This window comes from Salvia splendens, unplaced genomic scaffold (assembly GCF_004379255.2).
Source record: "Salvia splendens isolate huo1 unplaced genomic scaffold, SspV2 ctg366, whole genome shotgun sequence".
Taxonomy (NCBI): Eukaryota; Viridiplantae; Streptophyta; class Magnoliopsida; order Lamiales; family Lamiaceae; genus Salvia; species Salvia splendens.
The window spans coordinates 28,745-40,344 of NW_024599011.1; the positions used below are offsets into that span (position 1 = coordinate 28,745).

The 11,600-nt window shown below is 38.2% G+C and overlaps 1 protein-coding gene across 4 annotated transcripts; it reads left to right on the forward strand.

Annotated features, from left to right (window-relative positions):
• The first annotated feature begins 458 nt into the window (after nucleotides 1-458).
• On the forward strand, nucleotides 459-3,872 carry LOC121789885. Of its 4 annotated transcripts, none has more exons than XM_042188226.1 (2): nucleotides 459-3,133; nucleotides 3,453-3,872. In XM_042188226.1, exons 1-2 carry the CDS (start codon nucleotides 816-818, stop codon nucleotides 3,457-3,459), a joined length of 2,325 nt encoding a protein of 774 aa, XP_042044160.1. In that variant the 5' UTR covers nucleotides 459-815; the 3' UTR covers nucleotides 3,460-3,872. The 4 variants fall into 4 exon arrangements, with proteins under 4 accessions (XP_042044160.1, XP_042044162.1, XP_042044159.1 ...); XM_042188225.1 differs by having other exon boundaries at nucleotides 460-3,133; nucleotides 3,450-3,872; XM_042188229.1 differs by having other exon boundaries at nucleotides 460-3,087; nucleotides 3,450-3,872.
• The last annotated feature ends 7,728 nt before the right edge of the window (nucleotides 3,873-11,600 follow it).

The window sequence follows — 11,600 nt, forward strand, 5'->3', positions numbered from 1 at the left end:
TCGTTAGCAGAGGCGCTACCGGCAATCCAAGAAGAAATCAACAACGAAGTTGAACGCTACCAAGCTGTTATTCAAGCTTGGAACGAACAATAAACCCGGGTACCACGTACCCGGATGTATTTTCAGTTTTAAAATTTCTATGTTGTAATTTTGCAGTATTCGATGAAATTAAATTTTCCGTGTTATAAATTTCCAGCCTTTTTTATTTTACGAGTTAAATAGGTTGGAGTTGTGAATAGTGTCATTTATTAGTTGCGGCCCGGGCCGCAACCTGCAGGGTTACAGGAGTTGGGGCCTGGGCCGCAACTGTAGAGGAATAATGACGTGGAGGGGACTTGGGGACGGGTTAATGATGCCCTAAGATATTCAAGAATACTTTAATTATTAGTATTATATTAATATAAATAGAGAAAGGGACTAGTTAAAATATCAGATGAATATAAAGGTTTGACGATGTGACGGAGGTCTTAGAAGCTTCTATTCATCAACAGTAGACACGCGCGCGTTTGAAGTAACAGTTCTGCTCTTAGCAGCCAAACTCATTTCAACTACACACCATATTCCTATTTCTCTCTCTCTGCACTAACTCATTCCCAAAACCCCCCTCACCGGCCTCCGCCCACAACCTCCACCCTCCGCCTCCCTTTCACACTCACCCCCGCCGATATATAATGCACCCACGGCCACGACCACCGTCACGACCTAGTCAACTCCACGTTCAACACCATCAAAATCCTCCACATATAATAAATCACACTACCTAATTAATTTCGTCCTGTGCCTCAACGTATTAAACCACAGTTTTCCCACACACAATGGCCGCAACTAATGCCGCCGCCGCGACGCCGCCGCTGGAGTCGACCTCCGCCCCATCCGAGGAGCTGGCCGCGAAGACGGTGAGCAAGCGGTACGAGGGGCTGGTGATGGTACGGACCAAGGCGATTAAAGGGAAGGGCGCTTGGTACTGGGCCCACCTCGAGCCAATTCTCGTCAACAACTCCGACACCGGCCTCCCCAAAGCCGTCAAGCTCCGCTGCTCCCTCTGCGACGCCGTCTTCTCCGCCTCCAACCCCTCCCGCACCGCCTCCGAGCACCTCAAGCGCGGCACCTGCCCCAACTTCGCCTCCGCCCCCAAGCCCATCTCCTCCCTCCCCCCTTCTTCCTCCTCCATCTCCGCCCCCGCCTCCGCCACTCTCTCTCCCACCTCCCACAACCACCGCAAACGCCCCTCCTCCTCCTCCTCCGGCGGCGGCAACGGCACCTCCGCCGTCATCCCTCCCCTAGCAATCGTGGACCCCTCGAGATTCACAGTGGATTTAGCTTACCCGCCGCCGAGCACGAGCCTGATTGTGACCTCCGGCGGCGCGAGCCCCTCCGGCCTGTACGGCCATCAGCAGCAATTAGTCCTCTCAGGCGGAAAAGAGGATCTGGGCGCTCTAGCAGTGCTGGAAGATAGCGTGAAGCGCCTCAAGAGCCCCAAAGCCTCTCCGTCGCCGGCATTGAGCAAGGCCCAGGTCGATTCCGCCCTCGACTCCCTCGCCGATTGGGTCTACGAATGCTGCGGCTCCGTCTCCTTCTCCAGCCTCGACCACCCCAAATTCAAAGCCTTCCTCAATCAAGTAGGCCTCCCCGCTATCTCCAAGCCCGACTTTGCCGGCTCCCGATTAGACGCCAAGTACGAGGAGGTCAAGTCCAAATGCGAGGCCAAAATCCGCGACGCCATGTTCTTCCAAATCGCGTCCGACGGGTGGAAGCCGCACGACTTCACTCGCGATGGCAATTTGGTGAATTTAGCCGTCAATCTCCCCAACTGCACCAGCGTCTTCAGAAGGGCCGTTTTCACGATCGGGTACGTCCACTCCAACTACGCCGAGGAGGTTCTCTGGGATACCATAACCGACATTTGCGATTCTAATGTGCGCCAATGCGTGGGAGTCGTTTCCGACAAGTTCAAGGCCAAAGCATTGGCGAATCTCGAGAGTCAGCATCCGTGGATGGTGAACCTCTGCTGTCAGTATCAAGGCTTCACTAGTTTGATCAAGGATTTAGGAAAAGAGCTTGTCCTGTTCAAGAACGTAGCAAATAACTGCATGAAGCTTGCGGCTTTCGTCAACAACAAATCCCAAATTCGCCACAGCTTTCAGAAATTCCAGCTGCAGGAATACGGCCACGCTGGCTTGTTGAGGGTTCCGTTCGATGCCTCGGATTTTTGGGCTGTTTACGCGCTCGTTGAGGATATTCTGAGCTCTGCTCGTGCCCTGCATTTGGTGCTGTCAGATGAATCCTACAAAATAGAGGAGCCGATCGCTAGGGAAGTCGCGGAGACGATGAGGAATCCTCATTTCTGGAACGAGTTAGAAGCCGTGCACTCTTTAGTGAAGCTGATCAAGACAATGGCTCAAGACATCGAGACAGAGAAGCCGCGGATCGGGCAATGCCTGCCTTTATGGGAGGAGCTTAAACTCAAGGTGAAGGACTGGTGCTCTAAGTTCAACATTATGGTAGCACCTGTGGAGAAGGTGATCGAATCGAGGTTCAAGAAGAACTACCATCCGGCATGGGCGGCTGCGTTCATCCTCGACCCGCTCTACTTGATAAGGGATGCTAGCGGGAAGTACTTGCCGCCCTTCAAATGCTTGAGCCACGAGCAGGAAAAGGACGTGGACAAGCTTATAATGCGGCTCGTTTCAAGGGAGGAGGCGCACATTGCGCTCATGGAGCTGATGAAGTGGCGGACGGAAGGGCTGGATCCAGTGTACGCGCAAGCTGTGCAGCTGAAGCAGAGGGATCCGAGCACGGGGAAGATGAGGATTGCCAACCCGCAGAGTAGTAGGCTTGTGTGGGAGGCGCATCTAACGGAGCTCAAGTCGTTGGGGAAGGTGGCGGTTAGGCTTATCTTCCTCCATGCTACGTCGTCGTCTGGCTACAAACGCAACTCGTCGTTGCTGAGATGGGTGAGTGCTCATTCGCATTCGAGGGTGGGGTTGGACAGGGCTCACAAGTTGATGTTCATATCTGCACATTCGAAGCGGGAGTTTGGCGATGACAGCGACGACAAGGAGAACGAGCTTTTCGGATTGGCAAATGGTGAGGACGATGTGCTCAATGAGGTTTTTGTTGATACTTCCTCTGTGTAAGATTTCCCCTTTTTAATTAACATCTTTGTATTATAGTTTTGCTGGTTTTTTCATTATTTTATTTGAGTTTTGTTTGAATTCTTGTGGTTAGTGTATTGGTTGAAAAGGAGATCATTTTTTGGTATTAGATTTAGTAAATGAAATGAAAGGTTGGCTCACTTGATGGCCCTTTAAGCATAGCTTCCTTGTTTGTGCAATTGAAATGATCTCACAAACCAAACCACACTTGTTTTCATGATATCAAAATTTGTAGACTAGAAAAGCATGCTTGTTATTGGAAGAGAATTGCAACTGATGGAATTGTTATGGCAGAAGCATCTAGTTGACAAAATGACAAAGATGAAGAGAGCAAGGGTGAATGTGAGGATGGCCCACCAAGAGCAAAGCAAAGTGGGAGTCTACTCCAAATTTTGGTTGTTGGAGAGAAGGCTTTATTGGAATCATGGTTAAGTTTTAAACATTGGAAAGGTGGTGATGTTCATGCAGATTCGTTGGGTGATGCCCCCCATCATCGCATAAAGGGGACCCAAAGTTGATCAAAATTGTCGACAGTGATTGCATAACCAAGATTTGACTAATTGTAGATGCAAACTTATCATTCTCCACCATTTTTCATGTGCTTCTCTACTTTTCCTTTTTTGTGTTTGCTTTGCTTATTCATGAATTATTATTCTTCCACTTTCTCATTTCATTTGATTACACCATCAATGTATTGTTAGAAATCAAGTTTTGATATTGTAGTATAGTATCTTGTGTTTTTCTTTACCATTATTATATAATACTATGTTGGTTGTCAACGAGGCACACATCAAGATGAGTGTTCTTGTTTGTGAAGCGAATGTATTGCCAAGAGTTACGTGAGGACCAAACTAACAAGACATGCTTTATTACTACATTTTATAATGAGACTCAATATTCTATCCTCTTATTATTTTTCATATTTCATGCGTAATGAAAAAGTACTACGTAATAAAAACATGCTATGTATAGTAGTATGGAAAAATATAGTTGACACAATTTTTATATCATGCTCTTACTGGTTTATTTGTCTATTTAAGATAAGTATCAGCCATTTAGCCTTGTCGAAATACATAACAGGAGGTTTATTATAAAAAAATAAAATCGAAATGGAGTTTGAATACTGAAAAGTGAAAATGAAGTATAACCTCTTTTTAAACCCGAATTTACATTAATTAAAAATATCATCTACACTTATATCTTCATTTTACAGTCATAGTTGAAATCATCAAGAATTGTAAAAAAAACCATAGTAGTAGTAGGGGAGTACAGTAGTATTTTATTTTAGGTGTCAAATCATGTTTTGGGAAGAATAAATAATGGAGTAAACAAGAATTATGGGTATTTCAAATTAAAGGAGAAAACAAGAATTAAGTTTATTGAAGCCATGCAATATGGATATTCAACATTTCCAATAATAGATAGCTTCTTATCTTATGTCACACAAAAAATGAAATACTAATAGATTTATGAAGTACTCCCTCTGTCCAGGGGCTACTCGCCCCTTTCCTTTTCGGTACGGAGATTAAGCAATGAGTGTATAGGAAAGTCAAAAATGACGGCTGTAGGTGAAAATTTTTACTAAAAATGGAAAGAGTGCAAGTAACTTGGGACGCCCAAAAAGGAAATAAGTGCGAGTAGCTTGGGACGGAGTGAGTATTAACTACAAAGATGATATTGGCGTCAACTCTCACTGTCTATGTACTCATTGACACATACATGTATGCATAGTTAGTGAAATGATGGGAATTTCACTAGAGATTCATCTATCTACCACCAAGAAGGGGAGTGGAGGGTGAGAAAACAGAGAAATCAATTATTGGTTAACTTTTTGGTTGGGTGCTAGTGTGAGAGAGTAGAAAAGTAGAATAAATTAATGGAGTAGAGTATTATGGTAGCTTTGCCTTTTATGTCATCTAATTACAGAATTAGTGGAGAGACACAAATTCTTGTCGGCAGCGATTAGTTACATTGTTTTTCAAACAGGAAAAGAGCTTAGTAATACCGACTGCTCACCTACTCCAAATTATACACTTATACTTTTTCTAGAGGTTTGTACAATTTCACCAGTATACATAAATATGCTTCTCTCCCTCTCTAAGCTCTGACAAAAAAGATAAAGTGGGTATAATCATTATTAATGTAGGACGACAATCTTTCTCCAAGAATCTTTCCCCTTCCTATGTTCAACATTTTCCTCCAAGGTAAATAATGCTACTCCTAATATTAAAAACAGAGCTGCATTAATTCACTCTACTTTCTCTGTTTCTGTAGTTAGTAACTTAGCCCAATTTTCGGGTATGTATAGTTGTACACTTTCTTTTTTATTCGTCACATTATAATATTTAATTATTGGGAAATGCTACGTGGTCACATTATAGCTGGCCATAATAGGATATTTTGGTCAATATACGTAACAAACAATTAATAAATTAATAAGTCTATTTATTGTTCATGTGTCTTTACAAAATAACCCTTTACTAATAAAATTAATGGAGCATTAAATTCTTCAATGGAGTTTGAGTAATGAGAATTGGTGTGTGGGGAATGGGTCCGAGTGGGGATTTGACGTATAAGTTTAACCATTAGTTATCCTAATTTATTTATTTTTAGGCACTTTCACAGTACCGTTTCAAAATTGAAATAATTTATAAACTGTGTTATAATATTTGTAGAAATTAGAATACGGTAATTAACCTTCAATAATGAATTAAAAGCAAATAAAGAGGTGGACCATTGTAGTTTTGGGTTAAGCTAGCCAAAATTACACTTGAAACTCCTGCGTCTGCGTGTTAGCAAGGGTTATATTCTACTCACTAATTAATTGCTCTTATTTATTACTCCTTCAATTATATACCAACAAATTAAATAATGGTCCTAGCTTATTCTATGATTCCAGATATAATCTCGCAATATTAAATGAAATGAAGGTATAGGAGCTTAATATTAATTATAAACCTAAAAGCATGTTTATAATAATTTTCTGGTATAAGTCGAAAATGGAGAATTGAGTTTGAAGTCCGAATTATCAGATTGCTAGTTAGATACAAATGCATTTTTATATGAAAATACAAAAACAATATTAAGATGGAGTATTGTATATTAAGGATATATTAATCTTTAAAATATTGATACTTTTTAGATGCACTAACTTCATTGATTAGCATTAATTGTATAATATTTTATGATTTTTTTTGTTTTATGGCTATCATATTATGGCTATTTAGCATCACCCTTAATTATTTATAGTAGTATATAAATTCAATCATTATGTGACATTTTTTATGATTGGCTGAGATAAAGCTATTATTCTTTTTAGGTAAGTATTAGAGTTAATGGGTAGTTGTCATGTACAATCTTCATAATTATAGTTGTCTCGTGTTTTCAGCATAATTGATCATACTGATAGGACAACTATTCTCTGTCAATTGTACAAGTAAACTTTGGTACTAAAAATTAATTTTATAGTTTGAATCGATATAAGAATTAAAAGTTAAACGTGTCAAATCATAAGGGCTAATAGGTAATTTTGGAATAGAATTATTTAGCTATACGTATTTATAGTTTGGTCCTTGTACCACTCCTTTTCAGAATATGTAGACTACTTATAGCAGTGGTCCAAATTTATTATTGACTAGTAGTACTACTACTTAAACTCTAATTGAAAATTAAATAGCCAAGACTTTAGATATAAACAATAAATATGTGACATTCCATACGTATTTAATTAATACTTACTACATATTGTTTATTAAGGGAGATGTTAGATTAATATACTGTTGATTCACATGGTTTCACATATTATTTACTGGAATATTTTTCTGTTTTCGTGGGCTGTGAAGCATTGGCAGAAGTTTGGTCTTCCTTTCAACTTCTTGTTAAAGTCTTCTGTCTTTATGTCCTCTTTTAAGGTATTTAATATTTGTCACACTTGTATTACCAGTTTCCTACTTGCTACAATTGCCCTTATTCAATCAAAAATTTGCAAGGTTAGTCAAATCATTAAATATGAGTTTCTTCCACTCATAAGTAGGGTGTCAATAAGGCTTGATCAGCCCATTGGACTTTACTCGGATTGCAGGCCATTCGGTGCGGATTAATTATGCTGTAGACGTAATTTATTACGATTAAAAAAAATTCCAACTACGCATTTTGATTTTGAGCTAGTCTATTATGCTAATTGAGCTCAAATCTATAAATGACAATTAACATATTTTTAATAATCCTAGGCCTATAGTTATAATAAATAAACAACTAGTAGTATGAAAATTAAATATAATAACAATCGGAAGAATTAAAAGACATAATTAACATATTTTTCATCATCTATTTCACTAATTGAGTTATACATATCTAGTATCTATCTCAATAATCTCCATCAGACATCAACGATTACTTCATGATTCTTGAAAGAAGTTTCAAGAAGCCTTGGGTTCTCAACTACGCGTAACTTTTCATCCACATACAAATGGTCAGTCGGTACGCGTAATACAAATTCTAGAAGACATGTTAGAGAAATTGTGTTATCAATTTTGAAGGTAGTTGGGAAAAGTACTTACCGTTAGTGGAATTCTAGTTACCATTTCAATACTCAGGTAGCTCCATATGAAGTATTATATGGCCGTAAATGTCGAACACCACTATGCTGGACAAAGCTAAGTGAAAGCAAGATAGTGAGACCCAAACTTATACAAGAGAGAGAAGAAAATAATTGATTAATGCGAAACCAACTGAAAAAAAACTGCAGATGCACAAAAATCATATGCACATTTGAAGAGAAAAGACATTGAATCCTGTATTATTGAGAAAGTGTTTTTAAAAGCATCTTCCTAGACGAAAGTATTTCGATTTGGCAAGAAAGGTAAGTTGAGCCCAAAATTTATTTACTCATATGAGATTTGGAGTGTGTTGGTCTAATGGCATACCAACTCGCATTACCACCTGAGTCCCGAGTTATAAAAGATTCATAATGTGTTCCACGTGTCAATGTCGAGGAGGTATAGGTCAGATCCTTCTCATATTATCCAAACTTGACTATACAACCAAACTTGACACACGAGGAAGAACCAATTAAGATTTTAGCGAGATGGATCAAAGAATTTTGAAATAAAAGAACATCACTTGTCAAAGTATCGTGGTGAAGTCACAATGTTATAAAAGGTACTTGCGAGCAGAGAACGTGATGAGATGACAATACCCCTACCCATTCCATTCAAGTTTCAATTTTGGAGATAGAAATTTTTAAGTGGAGAAAAGTTGTAAAATTCTAAATTTTAAATGTTAGAATTTAGAACTAGTGTAACACCTGTACAATGCGCATATCATTAATTTGTTACGTAGAAATTAAAATTTATAAAAATTAAGTGATATCTATATCACATAACCTAGTAATAAAAAATATTTTAATTAATAAATAAATTTTTAAGTAAAATAATATTTGTGTAAATTTCTCTAAAATTCTTCTTTTATGGAGTATATGTATAAATTATAATTTATTATATAGTGAGCTTTTATATATATACGTTATGAGATGTGATCAATTGCTAACTCATCATTTAATTGCTAACTACAACTAATTTAAGATCATAAGATTTTAGAAATCTTGTGGTCTATAATTTGCCATGTGTAATTTCGTTTTTAGTATTTTAATATTAAAAAAATAATAACAACTATCAAATTTAGGGTTTAGGAACACAATGTCAATATAGTGTATGAAATACATCAACACGAAGCCATGAGAATGTCAACACAATTTCATATTGACATTTTACAAGCATTATATTGACATACTCCCTCCGTCCCATGCTACTCGCACTTTCATTTTAGGCCGTATTTGGGATTGAATTTTTTGTGTAATTAAAAAAGAATTTAGGGTAATGAGACATCACTTAATAAAAGAGCTCTTAACTTAAACTACATATTAATTAAATGCATTAATTTAACTTAAATTATAAATAGTTGTAAGGACTTTGTGACGAGCCGAAAGAATGCGAGTAGCACGGGACGGAGGGAGTATTATGTAAGTTGATTGATATAACCTGTGTCTTCAAAAATATGAAAACTAAAAAAAAAAAATCAAATTTTGACTTCGAAACATAGCATGTAGGATCTCGTTGGAATCCTTATAAAATTATCTTTAATTTGATACATGTTGTATGAAAAAATAATTTAAATTGAGATAGTTATATATATTTAAGTTTTGAGATATTTTTTAAAAGTTAGTTATAACTATTTTGTTGTAAATTGACATAAATACCCTAATTGACATTTTCCGTTCGCTCTATTGATACTCCAGGTGAATGATATTAGCCTTTGATAAAGATCTAATGTACATCATTAGTTAAAGCATCCACATCCGTGCTCTTGCCAACGAGCACGGATGTGGGTCCGGACCCACTTTTACTCCATGCTATTAGGCAAGAGCACAACACTCACATCCGTGCTCTTCCACAAGGACAAGCTCAAGGGTCCCACCATTCTATTATTCATTTAAATAAAAACATTTCCACATATTAAATACATTAAAAATAACCGGAATAATATTACAAATTACAAAAATATTAAAATTAATAATTAAAATCCTAAAAAATTAAAATTTTCGTAATTAAAGTCTTAAAAATTAAAATTAAAAATTACATAATTTAAATCCAAAAAATTAAAAATTACATAATTAAATTCATAAAATTTTAAAAACCCACTACTCGTGGCCGAATTTCGCCAAAATGTGTTTGATTAGGTCTCTTGTAGCTCAACGTGGGTTCGGGTATCGCGCATTGTGTGCCTTGTTTTGATCCTCTCACCCACCGTCGTATGCACACTCGCTGCGACATAGGCTTCACAGGCGGCACGATGTTGTTCATAGTATTCTTGTTCTTCGCGCTCCGCTTCCGCAATGAGATGGGTGAAATCCATTTGAGGGTTTGAGTGAGAGAGAAGATGTGTAGATATAAGTTGTATGAAAAAATATGAATGAGAGATAAATGAGGATGATTGATGTGAAAAGTGAATGATGAATGTGTGTATTTACAGATGATTTTGGGGATAATCAAATAAAAAAAATCTAGAAAAACGGTAAAAAACTGCCAGATTTTTGGGATTTTGAAAATATATATTTTTTAATTTTTGGTATTATTTTCGATTTTTTTTAAAAAATTGAATTTCCAACGGAAATGCCGTTAGCCAATCAGAACGCGCCACGTCAGCTGCTCGCTGGCACGGACGTGCTCAATGCATCGAGCAGCGCCGCGCCAGCGGCAAGAGTGCAGCGGCGGACAGGCGGTGCCGTGCCGCTGGCACGGACGGACGAACAGCGTCCCGTCACGGCTGCGGATGCTATCTTATAGTTAGTAATTTAATTATGAATTAGCAATATAACAACCCAATAGTATTAGAAACAAGAGAAATACTTCTAGAAAATAGAAAAGTAAGGAAAGGATTGAATCAGATGAATCAACACTCTCTCTATGTAATCTCCACCGCCACGGCGCCACCCCGCTCTCTCCGTTAGGGCACGCTGCCGCCCTGAACTTGCCGGCGACGTCGCCGGAAGCCCACGCATCTTACCCAAGTCCCAATCCCCATTAGTCTCTCTCCATTTCAGAAATTGAATTTCAAAACCACATCAACCCAACATCCAAAATACTGTAATTCGAGGTTAGATTCAGAGCTCTTTTTTTTGATTTTAAGTATATTAGTTGGAGTATGTTGGTTTCCCCTCTTTCTGATCCCTAACTTGCATCCTTTCAAACGCAGCTCGTTTTTTTAACCAGTAAAAAATCTCAAATAGAAATGAAGTTTTAGATTTATCATAGAGAAAGAGTGTTCTAATGGTATTGCACTGTTGTGCTTGTGAGGAAAATGATCCAAATGTCTTGATAGTGACCTCCAAATGATTGCTCATCTCCTGCCGCTATTTCTCGGAAGCTATAATAAATGCAGGTGGATTTATTGTTGAATAGATTGATTTTCTGATAAGGAAGACGAGCAATATCAGAAGTGGACTAATAGGCATGTCTGTATGTGCTGATCAAATTATATTGGGGTGGTTTTTTTTTTGCATAATTGTTATTTCTTTGTGAGAAACCATATGATTTAATTTAGTGTTATGGCTGTTGTATGAGCCTGTCTTGATGGAAAATATGTATTGGGACAGTATGATGTTTATGCTGAGTTTAGTGATTTCCATACTTTTTTGCACATATGTTCATTACAAGAGTTTTGAAGTCGCATTCTTTTCATGGTTGTAGGCTATGAGACCTGAAGATAAAATGAGCCACCAAGGAAAACATAGAATCTTAATGGATCTGACTTTTCTACCCCAACTTCGGTGGAGTAGAGAATCACATTATTATCTATCTCAGTGTTTGATGAAACTTGGCCACAAGGTTCGTCTACTGTTGAAATTACGTTATCTCAATTATGATTCTGTTCGTTTCTGTAACTGAA